Source organism: Mus caroli, unplaced genomic scaffold (assembly GCF_978045245.1).
Source record: "Mus caroli unplaced genomic scaffold, Mus_caroli_1 scaffold_7, whole genome shotgun sequence".
In the NCBI taxonomy this organism is placed as follows: Eukaryota; Metazoa; Chordata; class Mammalia; order Rodentia; family Muridae; genus Mus; species Mus caroli.
Window position 1 is genome coordinate 77,442,638 of NW_028227262.1, and position 26,573 is coordinate 77,469,210.

At 47.8% G+C, this 26,573-nt stretch overlaps 1 protein-coding gene across 2 annotated transcripts in view; it reads right to left on the bottom strand.

The window, feature by feature from the left end:
• Nucleotides 1–1,370: 1,370 nt before the first annotated feature.
• Nucleotides 1,371–26,573, bottom strand: part of Reep1 (receptor accessory protein 1) — a 103,013-nt gene continuing 77,810 nt past the window's right edge. Inside the window, exons 6-10 of one of the 2 annotated variants that reach the window (XM_029479011.2) lie at nt 23,164–23,214; nt 15,524–15,701; nt 11,292–11,327; nt 4,853–5,004; nt 1,371–2,520 (exon numbers count right to left, since the gene is read on the bottom strand). In XM_029479011.2, the coding sequence (XP_029334871.1) occupies nt 2,449–2,520; nt 4,853–5,004; nt 11,292–11,327; nt 15,524–15,701; nt 23,164–23,214 (489 nt within the window). In that variant the 3' untranslated portion in view covers nt 1,371–2,448. The remainder of the gene's footprint in view (nt 2,521–4,852; nt 5,005–11,291; nt 11,328–15,523; nt 15,702–23,163; nt 23,215–26,573) is intronic. The other variant, XM_029479012.2, reaches the window with a different exon arrangement.

Here is a 26,573-nt window from a genome sequence, read left to right on the forward strand (position 1 = left end):
TCATTTATCCTGCGTAGACAGAGCACCACACTTCTACATACAAGGTCATTCACATCATATGTCAGTCTACATACAAATACACAGCTTGTCAGAAAAGTAAACACAGTTCTCAAGAAATAAGACAGCTGTGTTTGGCTGTACAGTGAGTGTCTTTAAGGGAGGAAACAACTTAGTCAACACTTGAAGGAAAAAGAGTTACATTTACAATAAGACAACGATTTAGATACCTTTATAGTTTAAATCTTGAGCGAGAAGTAATACAGCTTGTCTGAGGAGTGCTTCAAACTGGGTTTTGGCATGGCTGAGTACAAACTCAAGAGCCTTGATGTGTTATGACTTCCTGTTGTAAAATGATGAAAATACACTAGGACTTAAACTCTGTCCCTAAAGCCATTTATTATTTTGGGGGAGGGGAAGCTGCAAAGCTGCTTCTCTCAGGCTTTCCTGTACCGTTTCTCTTCATCCTGGCTACACCCAGCTGACATGTTGGTATGTTTGAAGGGTGTCACTTGTCTGGAGCTGTTGGGTGAGCTTGAAGATGGCAGATGCTTTGCTTAATGGGTTCAGATGGATATGGGGCACAGGCAGACTATTTACCCTCAGTCATCAGCTCTTGGGTTAGTTCTAAAATACAAAATCACCTTTGGAAAATTCCATTAGGTGTATCTGGCAGCAATGAACTCCCAACTGAAACCCTTTGTGAAATGGCCAAGGCCCAGCTAATGGAGCAGTCTCCCAGTACATGTTTGCATAGCTCGGTACCAGAGCAGTTTGTAATTGGGCCTGTTTGCAGTCAGTTGACAGTTCTATGTGGTATACAACACTATTTCTCTAGCCTTCAGGGCATAGCTGTGAACAAATATAATCCAAATAGGAGTAACTGGGTTGTGACCGCTGCATGCATTCCATGGAACGAAAACACCAACTACGCACACACAGACTAGCCCCTACAATTTGGCTCAGCTATCAGAGGAGAGGGCAGCTCCCTCAGAACGAAATGTTATCTAAGTCAGAGACTTGTCAAAATTCTCACTGCAGTCCTGGCTTGTATAAAACATATACAAAGACATGGAGTGAGTATGAGTGTCAGTCCTTCCCATTCACCTTCCACACAAGCCAGAAAGGAGCAAGAGCCATAGCTGCCTGTGGCTTAGCCTCAGTCCTCCCTAGACCCTGCCTTCTGGTGACCATTTGAGATTTGAGTGTCTCATGTGTTTTGAGCACATCTGTAACAAAACCTAGTTCTAGACTCTTTTTTTTTTTTTTTTTGGTTTTTCGAGACAGGGTTTCTCTGTGTAGCCCTGGCTGTCCTGGCACTCACTTTGTAGACCAAGCTGGCCTCGAACTCAGAAATCCACCTGCCTCTGCCCCCCCCCCCCCCAGTGCTGGGATTAAAGGCGTGCACCACCACGCCCGGCTAGACTTTTTGCCTCGTGTACTCTAAAACAAGGTGCTCAGATGTAGGCTCCTTCTCCTGGAGAAATCGGCCACAGCGCTGGTCCCTGAAGGAGAAACACTCTTGCCAAGCCCTTCTGAGATACTCAAAATTCTGCCAGCAGCTGATCTTGCTAAGTAAGGGTGAGCCGGCCTGCCTGAAGCAGGGCCAGTACTCCCCAGAAGGCTCGGAAGCTTCTGTCTGTTCTTGACCCCAAAGGGCAGGAAGGGTGAGATTAGGTACAGCACAACAAATCTGTTAGGACAGCCAGGGACCCAGAACTGAAGAAGCCGTACTCTTCCTTCCTCTTCCCTGATGCCCACCAACTTTCTTCCTGTTGCTGGAAAACACTGCACTCCTGCCTCCGCTCTGCCCTACCAACCACTCAGCCACCAGAAGCACACCACCGCCTTCCTGCAGGAGAAGGGATGCATTACCGGCACTGCCTTTGTAAGGAAGTTGGAGACGTTGCCTAGAATTAAAATATTTGTCTACATTTTTGTTTTTGCAGCTCTCTCACCAGAACTTCTGGCAGCCCTTGCGAGTTCATTACATTAAGCCAAAAGCTGTAAATATGTACACCATAGTCCAATGTATTAATACCAAGAACAACAAAAGGGTTTTTAAAAAAGATCACGTCGTTTGCATTTACAGGACTAAAAACTATGCAACAAACAAATTACAAATGTACATCTCAGCAGCATCATGGAAAGAGTGCTTATAGATCTAAAAACACTGCGGCCACAATGACAATCCAATTGGGGAAAACCACTAACCCCAGAAGATGTAAAGGTCACCCTCCGCCACCACCTTTTCCCTTTAGCCTCTCCCCAGCAGGAACAAAAAGGAAAGAACAGAAGAGTCTTAAAGGCAGAAGAGGGGAGCGAGTAAAGGCCATGTCTGCGGGCTGCACACTCGAAGCACACCCAGCCTGCGGACTTCCATGGTACTAGTGACTAGCTCTTTAAGGCAGAGGAGACAGACATGTGTGGATCCGGGGCTGTTGGCTCATCTCACGTGGTTTCAGTGGCCGAGGATGAGGTACTTTTCTTCCTGAAGCGGGATCGCAGGGTTCTAGGCGGTGCCTGAGAGAGAAAGCAGAGAGAGGGGACTTGAGGGTGGAATCTTGGGGAACAGCATCAGGTAGGGGGTACTTGAGCCAGCTCCCTCTGTCGTTGGGTAGAGCTGGGTTCCCCACAACAGGAATCAGATTCTAGCGTCACACCCTTGCACCATGTGAGGTGAGGCTGAGGCCCCCTGGGAAGGCCACTGCTCCCTCCTGAGGCTGAAGGGAAGGAAGGGCATACAGAATGGCATGGCATCCTTGCTTCAGTGGACTGCTCCAGCCCTTGGCTGATTTTTATATTTCCTATGGGAACTGTTTTCTGGTGTGTGCCTTCACACAAACGTCCAGTCTCCGTTCTCTTTTACTCTCCAGCAAGCCACACCTAGAAGGCCACCACTACCTCATCTCCCTGAAGATGACTGCAGAGACCTTTTCTCTCAGAGGAGGCACAAACCACAGGAGGCATCACGATAGAAATGAAAGAAAAAGACTTCCTCCCAGCATGTCACCGAATGGGGTTCACACAGCTGGCCCCATGCCGCTGTTCACAGCCCCAAGCTTTCCTGTGAGGACAGAGAACTTTGCACTGACCTTTCACACCACTGTCCCCTCTGACTGGAAGCCCTATTCTCGTATATCTCTAGTCCCCTTGAGCACCAGCTTCAAAGTCTAGGAGACCCCTTGGCTCTGGCCTCTGCCTGACCACACACAGCCACTTTTTCTCTCATAGTGGTTTGGTTGGTGTTGTTCATTCATTTGAGACAAGGTTATTCTAAGTAACTCAGGGTGGCCATGAGATCATTTTGTATCCCAGGCTGGCCTCAAACTTGGGGTGATCCTCCTACTTCAGCCTTCCAAGTGTAGTGTAGACATTACAGATGTGCTCCTCACAGGGCTGAGTGTTTCTGTTTCCCTCCCATACTGGAGTGTTGACCCCAGGGCTCATACATTGCTAAACAAGTACTCTACCCACAAGACACATACCTCCAGCTCCTTTTCCTCATAGTGCTTTGCATACACCCCACAGCACAGGACTTTGTACCCAAGTCCAGGCTATGGGATATCTCCCTGCACTGCCCATCAGATTGAACTTCCTGACGCCCATCTCCCCTTCCCCACCATCTCCCGATGACTAGCTCCGTGCTCCCACAGATGCCCCAGGCCATTGCCTCACTGGTAGGGAATGCTCATTGCTCACTACAGATGTTGCCTGAGACTGCAGCAATAAAATCCCCCCTTTTAGGCACCCGCCTCTTGGCCATTACAGTAAACAGGGGAGCTGTGTGCAAAGCTTTAAAACCACAGCTAGGTGTCGTGATGCACACCTGTGATCCCAGTATTCGGGAGGTAGAGGCAGGAGCATCAGGTGTTCGTGGCCAGCCTCTACTACAGAGAAAGGTGGAGGGCAGATTGGGCTATAGAATGAAACCCTGTCTCAAAAACAATAACAACAAACAAACAAAACAAGAATCTCTTGGGCTCTGGGATATTTAGAGATTGAGAGTGAATTCTCTCCATCATGAGGTTTCCCAGATCCTGAGGCCAGATAGGACTCACCCAGTACCCAGAACTAATCCACACTGACTGGTTGGAGACATAGCCCAGTGGTAGAATGTCTGTCCAGCATATATGGGTGGCCCTGGTTTGATCCCAACACTGGAGAAGGGTTGAGGGGGGGCGAGAATATATGAGAGAATATGAAATGATCCATCTTGTCCAGGAATGTGAGGAACTCCTCCATCTGAGGTGGTTGTAGCATCCATCTCAGAGAGAACAGGGATGCTCGGAGCCTAGGCTTATGAAGGGGACTGTTTCTGAGCATCCCGTCTGATTCTCACCAGGGCCTCTAATTTTGTGTGTGACAGGAATCATGACTTTTTCACAATGGACCCGCAGGCCAGCAAGTTCAGTAGATAAAGAACCAGAAAGGAATTGAGTGGCTTTTCCCTGAGCCTGTGACTAGTAACTCTCCACCTTTGTCACAGAACACAGCCCACGAGTCACAGGCATGGTCCTTCTGCTGCCAAAGCCCTGTCTATATCCATAGTTGGCCATGGTGCTAAGTATATTGTTTTCTGATAACTAAAGAACTGGAGCTGGAGAAATAACTCACCTAGTGAGGCACTCACTGTCCTGGACTCCATGGGGTAGCTGCACACACACATGCACGCACACACGCACACACAGATCTTGGCAGGTAACTGGTGGTTTGTCCTACCTGTTTGGAGGGAAGCCATTCTTTCCCCTAAGCACTCAGAGAGTGTTGGGTATCACAAGTAATGCCATCCTCAGGACCCCCAGATCTCTAGTGCAAACACATGTTCTAGCCCACACCCCCAGACACTATGTACCTCCAGGGGCAACTCGGTCCTCCTCGGTGCCTTATACTTGTACATGAACTCCAACAGGTCCTCCTCCTCCTCGTCAGAAAACGCCAGTGGGTTTCGGACCTGGTGGGGCTCCCATGACTTCACACCACCCTCATTCACATCTCCCTCAACCACTTAATGTCCATCTAACAAAGGAGACAAAGGACAGCGAGAAGGGGTCAATGTGGAAGGGAGCAAGGATGACAGGAAGGGTGATTAGGTACACAGCACAACAAACCTGTTAGGACAGCCAGGGCCCCCTATCTGAAGAAGCCGTACTGTCTTTAGGGGGGACTCAGGAAAGTGAAGGTATAAGTGGAAGCCTTAGCAGAGTGTACAGAATCAACTGCAGACTCAGAAGCCACTGAACAGCTCCCAGGAGGATAGAAGACACTTCCTTAACTCTTGAGACTTGCCATGCCCTGTTCTTAGATCTGTGACTGGACAATGGAAGAGTGGACAACAGAAATAGCCTTCTCTGAAGACAAGAGCTGTGCCTCCGAGGGGTGATGCTTTCTAACTCGTACACACAGGCGATGTTGACAGTGCAGTACCCTTGTCTATGCAGCACCAGGCATCCTGGAAGACACAGGATGTAAAATGTAGGCCTAGAGACCTAATGGGTTACCTTAAGCTGAGCTGTGCAGATTTTTCATCTCAAAATACCTGGTGCTAGATAGCAGAGGACCCTCATATAGATGCAAAATCTGAATGTATCCCCCACCCCACCCCCATGCGACAGCAAGATTCTTACTTCAGTGAAACTTGAATGAGCTATAGGTAAAGCTCCAGAATGAAGTTGGCCCATTGAATGCAGCCATGTCACTGAGCCAGAATGTCCTAGCTTAGGCAGTATGCAAATTACTTTCTGCCATACCCAGTTTATCTCGAATCCACGGACACATGGTTCTATTCTTGGTCTGTTATCTTCATCCAGAACATAGTTCTATTCTTGGTATGTTGTCTTCATCCAGAATTACAGAAGGTAGAGCTAGAGGGTCCACAACTCATCCGGTTCCACCGCTCTGAGGTCTACATACAGACTCCTGAGCTCTTGTTGGGATACCCTGCTACTGCTTCTAAAATCCTATTCAGCCGCAGAACGGGCTGGTTGCGGTGTAACAGTAGTCAGTGTGGAGTTAACTAAAGGCTGCAACTAAGAGCGTTTCCAGTTTCCACTGCTGTGCTCCATGGCAGCCAGCAGGGGGCAGCATGAGCCCATAGCTGCTGTCAGCGGGCCTTACAGGGCTGAGCCGTGGGTGGAGAGCCATCTGCTCAGGCTGTGTGAGCCTTGTCAGCCTGACATCATAAATTTGCCTTGTTTTCTTTCTTTCTTTCTTTCTTTCTTTCTTTCTTTCTTTCTTTCTTTCTTTCTTTCTTTCTTTCTTTCTTTCTTTCTTTCTTTCTTTCTTCCTTCCTTCCTTCCTTCCTTCCTTCCTTCCTTTCTTTCTTTCTTTCTTTCTTCCTTCACTTTGTGCCTCTCTCAGACTGTTTACTCCAAGTATAGTTGCTTTCTTGTCCTTCCCTGCCTAAATCAGCTTGTTGAACTTGAGAACAGCAATGCCACCTTTCTTGAACACTCTGGTCTTCCAAAGTTGCCTGAGCCCCAGATAATGCCTAGAATCTATACCCTGCAGCTCCTGCCATATGCCCTGGTTCTCTTGTGGGCCATACTGTCTCAGCAGAAAACAACCTGAGTTGTGGGGTTGTGGCTGCTCATCCCTTGTCCTCTGAGTGTCTGAGGAAGGCCTGGGCATTCAGCTGGTCCTGATAGTCTAGTGATCTCAACGGAAGCCTGTTGTCATTTTAGACAGTTCAGCTCTGCTCCACACTGGAGCATGGCTCTCACTAACCAGGACATCCCCCTGGACACAGATTCCTCCTGCCTGGAAAGAAGAATAAGGTCCAGGCCTAGTTAGGACCCAAGGCTCCCAGGCCAAAGTAAAAATGCAGAAGCATCCTGGCTAGCTCCACCCCACAAAAACCTACATCTTCAGGATGAGTTCATCCTGACTGAGTTTAGACCTCTGAACAGGTGTGTGCTGTTCCCCTTAAATGAAGAGTGTTCCCCTACCAGTGGTTGTGGTAACCCAGAGACGCAGCAGGATCCTTGGGTATATAATTCCTCCGTCTGCCCACCAGAATATCCCGAGGCTGAGCATCGAGACCACACACTAACCACAATGATGATAAGCGCCTCAGAAGTGTGCATGCATGCCAGTACCCCTAACGCTGGGAAACGGAGGCAGAAAATGTGTTTGGGTTAGCCTGGGCCACAAAGTGAGTTCCAGGCTAGTCTCGAGGCTCCAGTGTGGAGACCCTGTCTCAGACACAAAAGCAAAATAAAACAAAGAAAGAAACAAAAATCAGGGCCCATCTGGGCACTGACACTCTTAACAGGGCTTTGTGCAGGCTCTCCACTGCAACCTTGAACGAGAAGCGTAGTTTGAAAAGAAGTAGTTCTGTGACTCCTAGAACTGGCGATCATTTCAGATATCTAGGCAGGAGTAGAAGCCTGGGCTGATCTGGGCAGAGGCTAGGAGCACAGGAGGCCAGTGTGGGTGGCTGGGAGACAGAAAGAGCGACACAGAACCCTGCCTAAAAACAGTCCAACTGTTAGGATGGCCCTGTGTATCCGCCAAGTGTGTTGATGGTATTTACTATCTTTTTTTTTTTTTAAGATTTATTTATTATCATATCCAAGTAATCTGTAGCTGTCTCCAGACGCACCAAAAGAGGGCAACAGATCTCATTACGGATGGTTGTGAGCCACCATGTGGTTGCTGGGATTTGAACTCAGGACCTTTGGAAGAGCAGTCAGTGCTCTTAACCATCTCTCAAGCCCTGGTATTTACTGTCTTATCTTTACTTTTCTGAATGATGGAAATCAAATCCAGGCCATTGCACAAGCCGGGCAGATGCTCTACCACTAAGCCAAGTTCCTAGTCCCTTGTTTGTATAATCTGCCTCATTCTTGGGACAGCCAAGCCTCTGAGTGCCAGTGCACCATGGACGCTGGTTAACTGTATTTCCCTCTTCAGGGTGTGAGGAATGACCAGGCGGCATGCATTTACAATTTTCTCCTGATCCTATCTTCCTTTCTTCTCACTTCCCACTTTCACTTTCTTACTTTGGCTCACTGTTTCACACACACACACACACACACACACACACACACACACACACACGCATACATGCATGCACCCATACAGATATACATATGCATACATACATTCATACATACATACATGCATACACACACATATACTTTTTGGAACAAACAGCAGAGTAAATAAGAAATAAGTCATACTGGATTTGTCCACACTGAGGCGTGGTACTAATCTGAGAATCAAGGACAAGTGACTGGGCAGGAAACTACAGAGTTTACCTGTAGATTTGCATAGACTTGTGATCTAATATGTCCTCTGCCTAATGGCTAAGACTCCAAGACCCTGAGAACTTGTGTGGATATATGCTCTCCCATAAGAGGTCCTCCCAACCCTTCAGCAAAGGCACCCCAAGCCTGTCATGGTTGGGTCAAGGTCGATGGTTTTTACTTAAAGACAGGGGTCCCTGTTGTCTTCCACAATCGGGCACCTGTATGTATGTGTGTGGGGGGGGGGGGGGAATGGGTAGTCTCAGTCCTTTAAAGACCTGAACAGATCTGCCAGCCCTAGGCGCTGAGCCACCCACCCACAGTGCAGCACGACACCCAGGTTAGCATACATCCCACACGGCACACATTAGTGATGCAAGGCAGCAGATGTGCTGACGGGACATGCCTGTCTGAACACTTACATCCAGGATCCCAGCAGTCACCAAGGAGGAAGAAAAGAACATCCTGTTAGAGAAGGGGCTTTGGAATGAAACCCGCATGTACTTAAATTTATGCCCGGCTGACTTGACTTGCCCGGCTGACTTGACTTTAAAAGGGCCCGATACACCTCTCTGACTGATGACAGGCAGCTCAGGGAGGAAGAGAGAACAAAGGGGAGGAAAGGTGGTGGACAGGAAGATTCTCCAAAGAGACAGAACTATGCAGGAAACAGCAGGGAGCCGACTGACTCAGAATGAAGCAGAGAGGGAGGGAGAGAACTTTCTAGTGTCTGGGAGGCACAGATTAGAACAGACCCTGACTAACAACTGCTGTGTGCTGGGTTCTGAGCTCTAATGCTATGGCTGTTGCTGCCCTGTAAGGTGACTGTCAGCCCCCAAATTCCCAATTTTCCTTTCTCCACTATCTGAATTAAGACCTGGATTTGCAAATCCTTTAGAAAGTTCAGTCTCTAAGGATGATTAGAACCTTCCCATGTTCTGAACAGAACGCCATCCATCCCACAGGACGTAATTTCAGGGGATCACCCAAGACCCCCTCCCACCCCCACCCCCCGGAATCCTCTTAAAGCGCTGAAGCTTGAGAGTCAGCTTCTGGCCCCAGCTGTGAGTCAAGCCCACCTGCCAGCACTTTCCAGTAGAGTGCCCTTCACTGGCAGAGAGCTAGAGGGACCACAGCAACACTAACCCATCCCTCCCACCTTACACAAGGGAGAAGGAGGCCATGAAAGTGGAGAGTCGTCCCTAAGGACATAGATGTCCCCATGGTGGCGGAATCATGGATTGGGTCCTTGCAAGGAGCTCTAGGGGGCAGGAAGAAGATTCCAGAGTAGTGGATGGCAGCAGGACCTTAGGAGAGTAGGGCATACAAAAGTCAAGGCTTGAGCCAAAGCTACCAGGCCTAGACTCCAAGCAGAGCCATCCCTGCTGGATGCTTCCAGCTATCTGCTGCTACTGCTCCACTCCTCCAAATGCCATCCATTCCTAGACACCTGCTGCGGTGGTCTGCAGAGTCTGTAGATTCCTACCGTCTGCTGATTTAATTGTCTGGCACACAGACTTGGACTACTACTGGTGTCCTCATAGGTGAAGGTACCTTAGAAGCAGGAATCAGAAAGAATGGGACATTAACCAATCTGGTCCCTGGGTAATGCTGTCCTGGCTCATGGTTCTTACAACTCAACATGTAGAATGGGGGACAGACGTGACCATGGCCATCTGGGGACAATGAAGAGCTGTTTCCCAGGAACTAGGAAGTCTACCAGTGTCTACCAATGGGAGTCCCCAGCTTCCAAGATGGTCTGGGAGGCCCCAGTTGGACATAGGCTGCCCAAGACTGGTTGAATGCTGCTCTCCCACTGTGTCCCTGCTTAGTGCTCCTGTCTGTCACTTGTCTTGGACTTACAGCTTTCAAAATCCAGTGCCCTCCCTCAGGCAAAGTGGAGGCACATCTTGTCAGAGCAATATAGCAGGCCCCAGAGAGCCACAGCTCCACCAGCCGTCATTCACACACACCAGCAGCAACATCAAGGGGTTTTATCTGAAAGTGGGAGACCCAAAATCCTGGGTTCATCTGGCTATCACAGCCTTTAAAAAGAATAGCCGTGGGCCAGAGAGATGGCTCAGTTAGTAAAGGCACCTCCCGCCAAGTTTTTGGTCCCTAAAACTCATGTTGTGGGAAGCAAGAACCAACTCTCCCAAGTTGTTCTCTGACTTCCACACAGAGGCCATGGCATGATCACATATCACCCTTCATACACAAATAAAGAATATAATAAAATAATAGTCGCCCCTCAAAAGCCCCTTTAACAGCCATTTCCATTATAGTGGAAGGAGGAAAGCAGGGACCTTTATCTCTATTTTATGATGAAAACACAGGCTTAAAGCAGTTAGGTGACTCACACAAATTTGCACAGCTAGTAAGTGGCAAGCCAGAGCACTCTTAGTAGGGGTAGAATCCCCTAAAAACTCAGGGCTTCCTCCCTTCAGAGGATCATGGCAAGGCCCTCTGTCCTCAGGACCCATTGCACTGGGTGTGCACTGCTATATGTTGGCTTAAAGATTCACACATACATCTCTAACATTTATTTCTAAGAGGCTGGATAATTCTCTTCTCATGGAACACAGGTTCCATGGTGACTCACGGCCATCAAACAAACTGAGAGCTAACTTGACTTCAAAGGCAAAGTCATTAAAGGTCATAATGGCTTCCTGCCTGGCCTCTCTCTTGAACCATTCATTCTGAGCCAAGCCACTGGCAATGTTTCAGCACTCCCCAAGAGCTTGAGAGAGACCCAGATGGTAAGGAACTCCAGGCAGTGGCCCCTGGAGCCATCTTGGGATAGATCTACCAGGTCTAGTCACACCCTCAGGTGACTGAGCCCAGCCAGTATCCTGACTGCCGCTTCTCCAGAGGTTTGGCCACAGAAATGTAAGACATTATTTTTGCTTCCCCTAAGGGTCTTGTCCCTCATCTGACCCATCCAGCTGAAAGGGAGCCCCAAGGTCAGCCCCAAGGTCCAGCAGTTGGTTAGCGACCCCTGAAGCAAGCTGAACCCAGCAGGCTGCAGGCAGGCTGGCTACTCACCTTTCCGGGTCCTGCAGGTGGAGCAGCAGGTACACACTGTGGGAATCGACCGGGTGGGGGCGCTGTCAGAGATAGCCCCCCCACCCAACAGGAACCAGGCCCCAGCAACCAGGGAGGCCCCAGGGGAAGGTGAGAATTCCTTTGAGTTGGAAGCCCAGGAAGAGGGAGGTCTTTATAGACACTACAGTGGGGAAAGGGGTCATCTGTAATTCAGCTGCCTCTAGGGTCAGACCCCGATTCCCGTAGCTCTAAGGAGGTGAGAGCTGTTTAAGTTTCTCCTGGGAATAACCATCCCTCCTCAAAACCTCTCCTAGACCTTTTGATTCAGAGGATCCTCTGAGAAACCTCCTTAGACTATAGTAGGTGCTCACTAAATCCATGCTGACCCAGTGACTCTGAATCTATAGAAGTCTCTCACCTCCATGGACACTTCCTGGTAGCTAATTGCAGCCATTCGATGTGTGATCCCTCCCTCTCTGTTCAGTCTGCAGAGAGGGCAGTCAGCCCCTTGCCTGCCCTAACCCTTCAAGCCAGAGGGCAAACACCAGGCGGGTCAGTCAGCTCTGGCGTGTGGCCCAGCCTCACCCTGAGTGCTGACGGTGGCAGCAAAGAACTCTGCTTCCCGTCTCCAATGCTTGGATGCTGTGCTGTGCTCGCCATGTGTGTGCTAGGCCTGTGGCAAGCAGGTGGAGGCCCTTCCTTCTCCTTTATTTCTTCTTCTCCTCCTTCTCCTCCTCCTCCTCCTCCTCTTCTTTTTTTTTTTTTTTTTTTTTTTTTTTTGGTTTTTCGAGACAGGGTTTCTCTGTGCAGCCCTGGCTGTCCTGGAACTCACTCTGTAGACCAGGCTGGCCTCGAAATCAGAAATCCGCCTGCCTCTGCCTCCCAAGTGCTGGGATTAAAGGCGTGTGCCACCACCGCCCGACCTTCTTTATTTCTTTCCTTGGGATGCACAGGGCCGAACGCTCTCCTCCCTGGTTCTCCTCAGACCATCCTCTGTTTCCTGGACCCATGCACGCCATTGCTTTTATCCAGCACCCCACTAACTCCCCTTCCTCAAGGACCATGAACTCCAACATCTACACACATCCCTTTGCTTAACTGTGCTCTTGCAAAGTCTATATTCTTTTGTATAATATGTGTATTGTTGTGTGTATATATGTGTGTGCGTGGGGGGGGGGGAGGTGAGCCCACCCCGGCTTGTGAGTGTAGAGGTGAGAGCTTGATGTTGGTTTTTTTGTCTTGCTTGCCACTTTATTTTTTGAGACAGGAGCTCTCATTGAACTTAGGGTTCACCGGTTCATCATCCTGGACAAAGTCTCAGGATACACCTTTTGTTCCACAGTTAGGAGGTAGATCCTGGACGAAGAAGTCTCAGGATCATTGTGTCAGTACCCTGGCGTTACAGGCTCATGCTACAGTGCCAGGCTTTTACACAGACTCTGGGGATCCAAACTCCGTTCTCATGCTTACAAAGTAAGCTCTAACCAGCTGAGCAGTCCCAATCCCCTCCCCCACGCTATCATCTATCTATCTATCTATCTATCTATCTATCTATCTATCTATCTATCTATCTACCTACTCTATCTATCTATCTATCTATCTATCTATCTATCTATCTATCTATCTATCTATCTATCTATCTATCCACCTACTCTATCTATCTATCTATCTATCTACATATCTACATATCTATCTATCTATCTATCTATCTATCTATCTATCTATCTATCTATCTATCTATCTATCTACATATCTATCTATCTACACATCTATCTATCTACATATCTATCTATCTATCTACATATCTATCTACATATCTATCTATCTACATATCTATCTATCTATCCATCCATCTATCTATCTACCTATCTACATACCTATCTATCTATTGTTTGAGACAGGCTTCACCCCGTAGCCCTAGCCTGGAACTCACTGGTAAACAGAGCTGGTCTTGACCTCACAGAGATTCTCCTGTCTCTCCTTCCTGAGTGCTGGGATTTCATCATACCAGGCTATATTTTTACTTTATATAAATGATTGCATAAGAATCCATTGTGGTTTGTGCATTTCCATGGGCACCCAGCTTTAAAAACAAAAACAAACACAAAAAAAAAAACCAAAAAACCACTGTGTCCATTGAGTCTGGGGCTTCCAGTTGCTACCTGCCCACGGCCTGCAGCCATACCTCAACCTGAGTTGTCTCAGCTCCTACTTCCCATTTGAAGTCTGAAAATGGTCTTTATTTTCCTCTCTCTCACTTGCTTCACAATCCTAAATGTCTAGGACACGATGGGGCCTTTCCTCCAGAGAAAGCTGAAGGGACGGGGAGCTGCTTCCTGCACAAGGTCAGATACTCTGCTGTGACTTAGGCATCTTTCGGAGAAAAGTTCTGAGGCTGGTGGCACACAGAACAGAAGGGAGGAAGTGGGCTCTCATCTTTCTATCTGAGATGACTTTTGATTTAGGCCCAGACCACCCAGGGAGAGTGCTACCTTCCCTGGCCTCCCCACCACAGGCCAGTACCTCCCTGGAAGCCGCTTCAGGCCTCAGAGACATCCCCATCACCTCTGAGACACCGTCAAGCTCCTCTCGGTTCATTCTGAGCCCTGACCTGAAAAGTCTAACAAGAGGAGGTCTGGGCAGGAGGCCCAGGTTCTGGTTCTGTGTGGCCTTGGCAGAGTGCATGACCTCTCTGTGCTTGCTGCCTCTACTTGGTTCTCTCCTGTATGACAAAAATAGACTCTTAAAGGGACAGGGTTGCAGGGCTATCTGGGTTCACTTCCCAGCCAAAGCAGGACTCCCTGCCTGCCCTTTCAACTTTGGTGTGGGCCATTCCAGAATCAGGGCTCACCCTGCCGTACAGAGAGAGAAACCCATGTGTCTCCTGAACCCTTTCGGGATTCTAAAGTGCTTTCTTGAATGAGATGAAGACGTAACAGGGTTTATAACAGTGGCTACTTACTGCCTACTGACGCCAGGCATGGTCAGCCCTGAGCACTCTGACTGCTTATTCCAATTGAATCCTCATAGCCAACGTTCCTCCTCTCCAGTCCTGCAACCCCGCTTCTAGGGTGAAAACATCTCCCATTTATAATATACGACCTTCAAACCTAGGAGTGGTGCACAGTCCTAAGTAGGGAGGAAGCTGAGGGGTACCAAGCAGGGTTGATGGTAGTGAATGTTTGGGCCTGAGTATGTTATCACGTCCACGCCATGTGCAAGCCCTCAGAGCCCAAGAGCCTTTGGAGGTGCCTCTTACAGTACACAATAAGGGTCCGAGTGCCCTGGAGGTCCTGGTCTGCATGTTTAAGGGCAGGACAGACACTGGGTACATAATACATATTCCAAACAGCCCTTTTTTACAAGGAGGGCAAAGGTGGTGACTTGGCACCTCCTCCACACGTCCTGCTGTCCACCATTTTCTATCAACAGCTTTGGCTCTGCTCCCGAGTAACTGTCATCTTCTAAGAGTCCATCTTGGAAACTGGCAGTGTCCGGTCTATACACTGACACCCCCCCCCCCAGAAGCTCCAAGTCCATATGGATAGATTAGATACTGGATTCACACCTCAACCTACACAGCTGGGTTTCACACAAACCTTTTGAGACCTCTGGAGACAGGCCCAAGATCCCACACATTAAACAGGGTTAAGCCCCATATGGGCAGTCTCCTGCCAAGTGCTTAACCACGATAGGTCAATTTCCAGTTACTGAAAGGACTTGGCCTCCCCAGGAACTTCAGGTCTAGTGTGGTCCTTGGTAGTCGCAGATGTGAGCATGCTTAGGGAGTAGGTGGTCGGAGATGAACTGGAGACAGTGCAGAGGGAGGAGAGGAACTACTCGGGGAGAGGGGAGGCCCACAGTGTCACCAGGCCTGGGGAGTGGGAGAAGGGGGTCATGAGACCTGAGTGTGGGGCTAAGGAGAATAGAAAGGACTCCCAAGGCCCACACTTGTTCCTGCTCCAGACTTGACCCAGGTATAGCACCCAACACCTTGATTCCTCAGACAATGATGAAGGAGCAGTAACTATCTGATGCTAATGAACTAACCTGCCCAAGGCACAGTCCCCAGCCCAGCTTTCTGAGTTGCCCACTCGATGATGTGGTCCTCATCTGGCCTGGTACAATCTAACAAATGACTCTGTTGGTGACAAGTCCGTGAGGCAAGGGACACCTTGTGTGCCATCCAGTACTGTGCTTCTTAATGACCAAAGGAACAGGGAACAACCTACCTGAGCTGCCGGCACTCTCAGAAGCACTCCTGGACATCTTGGGCTGGCTGTGTTTGCCGCTGGACCTCCCGGTCCCTGGTGGAGGAGGGCCCGAGGGAGCAGGAGCACCATCACCCCTGATGGTGGTGAGGTCCTGCATGCTGAAGCTCCGCAGTCTCTCAGACAAGGCACCCTGTCCCTGGACACAACACAGGAGAGCACATGTCAGAGGCCTAACCATAGGCGTTTGGAGGCATGAGGTGCGACAAAGGCTACGAGACCCTGCTCTGAGAGTAGACAAGGCAGAAATAAGCCCTGGTTATCTCTGTTGAGGGTCCCAGGTATACTTGTTGACAGGTGACATGTATTCCAGGGCCACTTCTGGGGCTCAGTTTTCACTCCCTCTCTCTTTCAGACACCCCCAAAAGGAAATCTGTAGCTAGGATGACAATCCTCTGCAGTTCCCCCAATCCCCATTTTGTTGTCTGAGATAGGGTCTCACGTGTTTGAGGCTAGCCTTGAACTTGCTGCTTCTCAGTATTGGAATATACCTGTTAGGAGATCATGAATTGATCTTGCCTCTACTTCCCAAATGCCAGGATTACAGTCAAGGGGGACCACATCTGGTTTATATATGGAAGGTCTCAAACTCAGGATTTTATGTCAGGCAGGTACTCTGCCACCTCAGCGACATCCCCAGCCACTGCAGTCCCAACAGAGCTGGCTGGAGGCCTCAGCTTCCCATCAGTAAAAGTAAATATGTGGCCACATTTTCCCCAGTTCTCAAAATGTGCTGGTAAAATCCAAACCTAATAGTCTGTGCACCCCGTCCTTCTTCCTAACGCTATGGAAGGCAGACAGTGTTGTTTTAATGCATGCCAGCAGTAGTTTAAAAACATTTCTGTGCAGATGAGATGGTTAACAAAGCAAGCACACTTACTCATATTGGCAAATGCCATACCCACGGGCACATAAATACCCGAAAGGTAATGAATCAGGAAGGAAGACATGATATTAAAAAAAAAAAAAAAAAAACAACCCAACCCTCTGCTATCAACGAAACCACTTCATATGCTGACGGGGCTGTGGAGTGGATCTCAGTGTGAATGTATTCTTTTGTTTAGGAAAGCAAGATTAATGAGTTAGAGGGTTGGAAAAACAAATCTTCCCTCCACTCCCTGGTCCTGAGTGACAGGTCTGTGTGGAGAGAAAGAGTCAAGGTGAAGACAGAGAGCTGGATGTTGCAGGTGTGCCTCAGGGCAGGAGAGAGGCTCGATAAATCTTGTTGTTTAGAATTGATTTTATCTTATTTCATATAGTTTTATTTTTTAACTTACTATTCAAGACTTTCATACATACATGCGTTTAATGTGTTTTGACCAAATCCATGGAAGCCCCATTCTTGCCAAGGAGCTCTTGGTAACTGATGGCTGCAGGCAGGGATGAGGGTTTGGGGAAGTCAGGAACTATTGGCAACTGATGGCTGCAGGCAGGGGTGGGGAGTCAGTTAGTTTTTTTATGATTATTTGTGTGTGTGTGTGTGTGTGTGTGTGTGTGTGTGTGTGTGTGTGTGTGTTGGCTGAGGCAGAAGAAGTATCAGATCCCCTGCAGCTGGAGTTACAGGCATGGATGATGGGAACCAAACTTAGGTCCTCAGGAAGAACAGCAAATACTCTTAACCACTGAGCCATCTCTCCAGCCAGTTTTCTACAGGAACGAGGCCCCTGAGGAATGAGGTTCATGTTCTCGTAGCTGGTCCTATCCCCATGCACTAAGCAGACTGAGTGGGCTAAAAACAAACAAACTAACAGTACATGAAGTTTGGAGAGACTTGTTGGGCAAGGGCACCTGAGAGTGGGGTTAGGAGGCTGGTGAGAGACTGGTGTTACTGAGAATAGTGTTGGGGTTTGGAGCAAGCAGCTGCCAGGCAATGAACTTGGGTGTGCTCAGAATACAGGGGGAGCCAGTGGGAACCAGAGAATTTGGGACATCAGGGTGGCAATGTGTCTTATTTTCACAATGAAGGAAGAGTGTGAGGCCTCGTGGTTCAGGGACTGTGAATAACAAGGCAGGGCAGACATGGCAGCACTAGCAGTCAATGCATGGCAGGTCCTGTGGCTGCAGCAGGAAAACGAGCAGGGGCCGAGCACAGGGCAGAGGCGTTCACCATCCGGAGGGGGCTGGAGAAGCCGTTTCATTTTATTCAGTAATAAAAAATCGATCCCCACGGATGAGCAAAGCACAGCCACTTGCTAAAATGGAAGGTCTGAGTGTGACCAGGAACAAAAGGCCAGGGCATAAAACAATAACTGAGCAGGTTGCGTTACATATTTAGGAATGTCTATACACATGTGTAATAACAATTAAAAAGAGGCCATACATTTAAAAGAGTGGGTGGGGGTACATGGGAGAGGTTGGAAGGAGAACAGGAAAGGAGAGAGATGATTTAACTATATTATAATCTCAAAAATTATAACAATAATAAGAACAAGAAAACCATAAGCAACCACAACAAAAGGAGTGAGCTGGGGAGGGGCAAGCAAAAGGGGGCTAGCACAGGGTTAGATGGCACACTGAAAAGGGGCTAGCACAGGCTTAGATGGCACACTGAAAAGGGGCTAGCACAGGCTTAGATGGCACACTGAAAAGTGGCTAGCACAGGGTTAGATGGCACACTGAAAAGGGGCTAGCACAGGCTTAGATGGAACACTGAAAAGTGGCTAGCACAGGCTTAGATGGCACACTGAAAAGGGGCTAGCACAGGGTTAGATGGCACACTGAAAAGTGAAACAGGCCAATTCTTAACTCACCAAAGATACAAAAACCATATCTCAAGGAAACTAACAGCAATAGCACACAAGGCATGTTGACTCAGACCTGGGATCCCAGCATTTGAGAGTTGAGGCAGGAAAACTCACAAGTTTGAGTCTATCTCCAGTAGCAGAGTTACTCCCCCAAAGCCAACAACAAACATAAACCACAAACAGAAAATGATTTAAATAACCAAATATCTGTAGTTAGAACTATGAATCTATAAAAGTGTAAAGTATTTCATCCTTAAGATACCCATGTGTAGAGCAAGCCAGAGCCAAGTGTTTAAGAAGGCGAGCTAAGGGCCTGGAGAGATGGCTCAGTGGCTAAGAGAGCTTGCTGCTCTCCCAGAGGAGCTGAGTTCAGTTCCCAACCCTCACATCAGGATCCTCACAACTGCCTATAACTCCACCTCCAGGAGGACCCGACACTTCTGACCTCCAACACTCCCACACAAATGTGAACCCCCGCCCCAAACAAACATCACATGTGTGCACATATATGCATAATTAAGCAAAATAAATCTAATAAATTTAAGCCAACTAAATGATGGGTGCTGCTACTGCCTGTCACATCTAAGTTGGCCACTGAAATCAGTGAAAGAAAAGACATTGCATGGCCAAAAGGACAGGGTGGGCTTTCATGACCCCCAGGCCAAATAAAACCAGCCAGGGACTAACTCCATCAACATTTCCCGGATCTTGTAAATGTTCTGCAGCAAACATTCTGAGGGAAGACAGCAGCCAGCAGGACTGCAGGACATGCCCATTTGGCAAGTGGCTCACTTTCACTCAGAGAAGCCCAGCCAGGGTAGCTCCAATATCACCAGCATCAGGAAGATTTTGAGTGTCAAGGGTTAGGAGAGAGGAGATGAAGATGGCTCAGCACCAAGCTAGTCCCATGCTAGAGGGAACTGCAGAAGCATGGGAACAAGAGCCCTGAGAAGAAATTGGAACAGCTGGAGACGTCTGAAACCAACAGGCCTCTCATTTGAAAACCCCTTAGCCCAGCACAGGCTCTATTCCACCTCATTCCTATTTACCTTCCTGAAGGCCTACTTGAGCTGTGCTTGGGAGAACCCCCATCTTGTTATTTGGGAGCTGCCATCTTCTGGAACATCTTCTGGCTGCCACATTTGGGTTCAATTGGGGAAGCAATTCTGGCTTTGTATTTTTGAAAAAGCATAATAGCCTGGCAGTGGTGGCACATGCCTTTAGTTTTAGCTTTTGGGAGGCAGATGCAGGTGGATCTCTTGAGTTTGAGGCCAGCCTGGTTTACAGGGCAAGTTCCAGGATAGCTAGAACGACACAGAGGAACCCTGTCTCCAAAAACAATGCCAGGGTAAAATATATTCTGTGGCCACAGTGGAAGACACTGAGAGCCAACCATTCAAATATGTTTCTAAGCTCCCACCACCCCTTTCTCCAGGATCTCACTATATAGCCCTGGCTGGCCTGGAACTTACTATGTAGACCAGTCTGGTCTCAAACTCATAAAGGTCTATTTGTATCTGCTTCCTGAGTGCTGGTATTAAAGGGATATACGACCATACCCTGCTATTCTTTTTCTTTTAAATATGTACACATATGGATTGCATGCAGGTGTACTGTGACATGTGTATATTTGTGTGTGTGTAGGTCAGAGGACCTTAGCCTGGTTTGTCTGTCTATCTGTCTATCTGTCTATCTGTCTATCTATCTATCTATCTATCTATCTATCTATCTATCTATCTATCTAGATACCTACCTACTTCTACAGAGCTCTGAGTGTCCTGAAACTCAATATGTAGACTAGGTTGGCCTTGAACAACTAGGTTAGCAGCAATCCACCTGTCTCTGCATCCCAAATGCTGGGATCAAAGGCTTGTACCACCATGTCAGATTCTGGGCTCCTTTTAATTTTGTGAACAAATGTTTTTTTTTTTTGGTTTGTTTTTTAAAGATTATTTATCATTATATCTAAGTACACTGTAGCTGTCTTCAGACGCACCAGAAGAGAGCATCAGATCTCATGATGGATGGTTGTGAGCCACCATGTGGTTGCTGGGATTTGAACTCAGGACCTTCAGAAGAGCAGTCAGTGCTCTTAACCACTGAGCCATCTCTCCAGCCCCCTTGTTTTGTTTTTTAAAATCTCAGTCTAGTAGTGTTTTAAGTAAGAAGTGGTAAACATTCTAAGTGAAAGGCACCGCATCCCCATTTCATAAGCAATCTCTCCTTTCTTAGTGGCACTTGAGATAATGACTTCTTGACAATGAAAACTCCCTGCGACATTGCTCTCAGTGGCGTCCGAACTGTCCCATGTTCTCCATGCAACTGTACTTGATGCTGGACACTGTCTGCTGGCCTTCCCCTCCTACAGCTTCATTTCCTATTGCAGGCTTGCATCCGTCTCCCTTTCCACTTGACACGCATTAGGTGTCAGTGTGGAAAGAATAAGCATATGGACACCCAGCGTCTTGCTGCCTGAGTGAAGTGTTTACCATCCTACTTCACTCCCATACGTCAGCCAGGGGCCCAGACCTCAGGGAAGTTCTATTGGGCATGGCTTGGGATGTGTCCACAAGTGTGGGGCACAGGGGCGGGTGGCACAACCGTGAGGCAAAGTGTTCCAGAGCAGGGCCCCTTTTGAAGAACATGTGTGTGTAGATATGTAAACTAACTGGAAAGAGGGTTTTTGTTTTGTGTGTGTGTGTGGTTTTTTTTTTTTTTTTTTTAGGTGGGGTTTCATTGTGTACCTCAGGCTGACCTAGAACTCTGTGTAGATCAGGTTAGCTTTGAACTCAAAGATCTGCCTGGCTATGCTTCTCAAGTGCTGGGATTAAAGGCATATGCCACTGTACCTGGTTGCTTTGATTTCTTTAGACAGGGTTTCATATATCCAAGACTAACCTCTAACTTGCTAAGTAGCCAAGGGTAGATCTTCCTGCCTCCACCTCCGAACCACTGGGATTTCAGGTATGTAAAATCACATTCAATTTTGTGGTGCTAGGGATTTGAATCCAAGGCTTTGTGGATGCTGGGCAAGCATTCTATCATGCCCTACCCCAGCCTAAGAGCAGTACATTTGCTGGGCAGGTTTTAGTACTTTTCCACCACTAAGCATTATCGCTTTATTCCACCCCAGACGGAATCTTTGCAGTTTTGATGGCTGAGGAGGTGGACGGGGTCCAGCTTTTCATTGTCAATGCCCATGACTGTCTTTGCTCAATGGAAGCATGCTTCAAGTGGCAGGCTTTATGGGTGGTAGGACCACGGGGACCTCACCCTCTTTGTACTTTTGCATCTTGCACAGGAGGCAGTGCAACTGAAAGTCGAGTAACACCCAGCAGTCTCCCGAGACAACCCTGAGGACTCCTCTGGGAACACAGGGCATCCATGACAGTGACAAATGTCTTCAAACCCCAAACAATTTGGGCAGTCTATGTTTTGTGTTGTTTTAATATTAGCTGTTAATATTAATTAATAAAATATTTTTATATATTGGTTTTTCAAGACAGGGTTTTTCTTTTTTTCCTCTTTCTCTCTTTCTCTCTCTCTTTCTTTCTTTCTTTCTTTCTTTCTTTCTTTCTTTCTTTCTTTCTTTCTTTCTTTCTTTCTTTCTTGATACAGGGTTTCTCTGTGTAGTCCCAGTTGTCCTGGAACTCACTCTGTAGACCAGGCTGGCCTCGAACTCAGAAATCTGCCTGCCTCTGCCTCCCAAATGCTGGGATTGAAGTCATACACCACCACTGCCTGGAACTTAATAATAAATATTAATATCTAGTTGTTTTATTTTACATGTATGAGTGTTTTGCCTGCATGTAAGTATGTGTGTGTACTACATGCATGTCTGGTGGCTGTGGAGGTCAGAAGTAGGTATTGGATCCCCTGGAATTGGAGTTACAGATGTTTGTAAGCCACTGTATGGATGCTAGAAACTGAACCTGGCCCTCAACCTCTGAGCCACTTCTCTAGCTCCTCTCTTTGACTTTGGAAACAGAGTTTCACATAGCCCAGGCTAGCCTCTAGCTCACTATATAGTCAAGGTAACCTTGAGCTCCTGATCTTCCTGCCTCCAGTTCCTAAAGGCAGGATTACAGTTGTGTACCACCATGGCCCATGGGTATATATATTTACCTGAAATTAAAATAGATCTGAGAGGTAAGATAGATACTCTCAGAAATGGAACAATTTAAGGCCCTGTGCAGGTTCTGGAGGGACCCACCAAGTCGCAGGGGAAGACACAAAGAAGCGAAGTTTAGCTCCTCTCCCATCCCCAGAGACCCAGTGCCCACTGTGGAGACAGTGAGGGTGGAAGTGAAGGTTTTAGTGAGTCAGGCAATTGACAACAAAGCCTCTGGCATAACCACATTTCCCAGGGGTAATTCAAGAAGAGTTAGTGTTTCCTGCTACACCTCACGTCACACCCAGCCCGCTGACAGCCTCTCCAGCCGAACGTGCTCGACAGCAGGGCCCAGCAGCCCCACCTAAGCATGCCACACGGAGGTCGGGCTGTATTTAGGACAAAAACCTGGATTAACAAAACGGAAAGAGATGAGGATTTCTACCATGAGAGCATCAGTACAAATTCAATTCATTCTCCAGGCATTGACCAAAGGGGGTGGGGACTGAGTAAGTTAGTCACGTGTTAGATGCTGCCAATCAAGCACACTAAAAGGCTCTGGTATGATGACAAAGTGCAGCCAGCCGTGTGTCTGGCAATGGAGTCACACGTGTCACGCACAGGTGTCGGGGCAGCAAGACACCTCCCTCTGATCCAGACCAGAGGCTGGTGGGCAGAGATGGCTGCAGAGCCTCTCTACCAGACTGGATCGGTTTGGAGTTAGTCACACCTCTCAACGGGGTTACCTGCCCTTCTCTGAGGTCCAAGGAGGAGACAAAATGAAAGATTCGAGCCACCTGATAAAGGGTAAAAAGGGGACAAAAAAAAAAAAAAAACAGCCATGGGCACAAGCCACCAAGATACTGAAGAGAGCCACGTGGTCCCCATTTCCCTCCCTCCCTCCCTCGCTCATCCACTCAGCCATGCGTTTCTCTGTTCACACACAAGCGCTGGTGGGAAGCTGACAAAGCTCCACAAGGTCCTGAAGAGGATCGAACACCGGTCAGTGTGAAGTGGATCCTGCTGCCAAGGACCTCAGTCCAACCAGGGCATCAGGACAGAAATTCCTACAAGGGGACAAACGACCAAGTTGACAAAACATGCACGATTCTGGGTAAGGGACTGAGTCTGAGCCTCACACATTGGCTCACGGTTGTGCACAGTGAGGGCCGAGGCCCCAGAAACAAAGGGCAGGAAACAGAGCTCAGTTCTCCACCGAAGGCTTTGGAGTAGTGAGAGAAAAGGAAAGGAAAGAAAAGAAAAGGAAAGGAAAGGAAAGAAAAGAAAAGGATGTTAGGATAGTGAGAACCTTCTAGAAACAAGTTTGTGGCGTATGCTGAAAACTAGCCTTAGTATTCCAATATCTTTCTTTCCTGTCATTCATTTTACAGCAGGGGACAGAAATGTCTGGGATAAAGGTCTGTTTCCTGACCTTCGTTTTGGAAAGTGCTCTTAATGAGAAATAACAGGCAGAATCAAAAGGCCTGGTGATCTCTGTATCAGGCCAGCCAGATCATCTGAATCGAGCATCTCCAGGAAACAGGGGTTCAGGAACTTGGAACAGGAAGCTGTAAGGGTAGTTGTCTCAGTTCGAAGCCCTGCCTACCACGTGTATTCTTCAGAGATATCTCTTCAGCCTTCTTCCACATTTCTGAACTCTCGGACACCCAGGTAATAAGTCACAGTCATTTATAAAGCTTCACCCTTTCCACGTCCTTCTCAAGCCTTAACCTTTCAGCATCCCTTCCTTCTTTCCCCTCATCTGCCCTTCTAACATGGACTGTGGTTGCAGGAGCTATGCAAGTGGCTGACTGTTTCTTCCCTTCCTGTCTCATCTTTCTCTTTCCATGCCTTCTTGCATTACACCTATAGAACGTCCTCTTGTCATCCTAGAAATAGCAACTCTGCGTCCTATTTTTAAAAGGTCAGACTGACTGGGAATAAAATAAAGGAATGAGAAAACATAATTTGATTTCCCAGTGAATGATGCCCATCTAGTCAGACAGCAGGCTGTTGCCAAAACTGCCTCCTTGTGGTCACTGGTTACAACTGCAGGCAAAGTTATGTTTCCAGCAGCAAGTCAAGAGAGTGGATGGAGTCTGTGGTGTGAAAAGTGGGCTGGCACAAGGGTGGGGATGAGGAAACAGGAGCTGCTACATGGGTGCTGCTATAGGCAAGAGCTTCCAGCTCTGCTTTCCCGGGAGCCTCGTAAACACAGCTCCAAAGACCTTGGTGAAAGAGGGGAGTATCCCATCAAAGCTGGAGTAGCTACAGGAAAAAGAGTGAAAACACGACCAAGGAACACCTAAGAGTGTTCACAGAGGGCTTGAGGCAGCTGTCCAGTAGAAGTCCCCTCTGTGATGCCAGCCAATGGCCAACTAAGGAACTCAATTCCAGAGCCTCTTAATTTCAATTAATGTATATTGAAACAGACCTATGTAGCAGGTGGCTATTGTATTAGACAGAATAAGGTTGGAGAAATAAAGAGGGGTGTATATTTCACATCATCTAAGGTTTTTTGTTCGTTTTATTCAATACAGGCTCTCTATGTATCTTTGGATGTCCTGGAATTTGCTGTGTAGACCAGGATAGGATTGAACTCACAGAGATCCCCCTGCCTCTGCATCCTAAGCACTAGGATTAAAGTTGTGTGCCACCAAGACCAGCACATTAATCAGCTTTAATGAGCAATGCAAGTAAAAGCACTGCGAAACAAAGCATTTCAGGTTACTTAAATATTTTTTGAGATCTTATTTATTTCTAATTTATATGTATGAGTGTCTGAATGTATGTCTGTGTATCGTTTGTGCTGTGCCTGCAGGACCCGCAGAGACAGAAGAGGATGTCAGATCTCCTGGGAGTTATAGATGGTTGTGAGTTACTACATGGGTGCTAGGAATTGAACCTGGGTCCTCTGGAAGAGAAGCCAGAGCTTTGAACAGCTGAGCCATCTCTCCCTCCCCTTCTGGTTATTTTCTAACACAGAAATGAAGAGAAAGAAGGCACAACCTCTTGGCTCAAGACACTAGAAACCTAGGGGGCAGAACTCAACAGTTAAGTAGCACACAGTGCTCATGCAGTGGACCTAAGTCCAGTTCCCAGCATGCACATCAAATGGCTCACAACCTCCAGGGGAGCCCTACACCTCCAGCCTTCCTGGGCAATAGCATTCATGGGCAAGTACCTACACACAGACACATAATTTAAAATGAAAATGTTTTTAAGGAAAGAAGCTAGTGATCTAATAAAGACCATGGGGTTCGGTAGAAAGGCACACACAAGCACATGAGTGCAAATGTCTGTGTGCCCCACTCCCCCATACACTGCAAACCACCTGGAGAATCTCTAATTCACAGAGTACAAATCTTACTTGCAGCATCTCTCTTCAAAGGCTGACTTTAATAATAGGTTTGGTACAATTAGGACTGTGCCCAGGGCAACTCTTGGGAATTAGAACAACATTGTCTGCCTCTTTCCTTTCCTTTCCTTTCCTTTCCTTTCCTTTCCTTTCCTTTCCTTTCCTTTCCTTTCCTTTCCTTTCCTTTCCTTTCCTTTCCTCTCCTCTCCTCTCCTCTCCTCTCCTCTCCTCTCCTCTCCTCTCCTCTCCTCTCCTCTCCTCTCCTCTCCTCTCCTCTCCTCTCCTCTCCTCTCCTCTCCTCTCCTCTCCTCTCCTCTCCTCTCCTCTCCTCTCCTCTCCTCTCCTCTCCTCTCCTCTCCTCTCCTCTCCTCTCCTCTCCTCTTCTTCTCTTCTCTTCTCTTCTCTTCTCTTCTCTTCTCTTCTCTTCTCTTCTCTTCTCTTCTTTTCTTTTTTTCCTCTTCTCTTCTCTTCTCTTCTCTTCTCTTCTCTTCTCTTCTCTTCTCTTCTCTTCTCTTCTCTTCTCTTCTCTTCTCTTCTCTCCTTTCTACCTTTCTTCTCTTTCTTTTTCTTGACAAGGTTTCTCCTTGTAGCTCTGGCTGTCCTGAAACTCACTCTGTATACCAGGTTAACCTTGAACTCAGGGATCCGCCTGCCTCTATCTTCTGAGTGCTGGGATTAAAGGCATGCATTTTTCAAGTTAAGCAATGAGTTAAAAGAAAAGTTGGCTTAGAAAGCCTAAGAAGGGACAGGGCCTGGTGTAAGAGCCAGGTTTCAAAGGCACTGAGGTGGCAGGGGTCC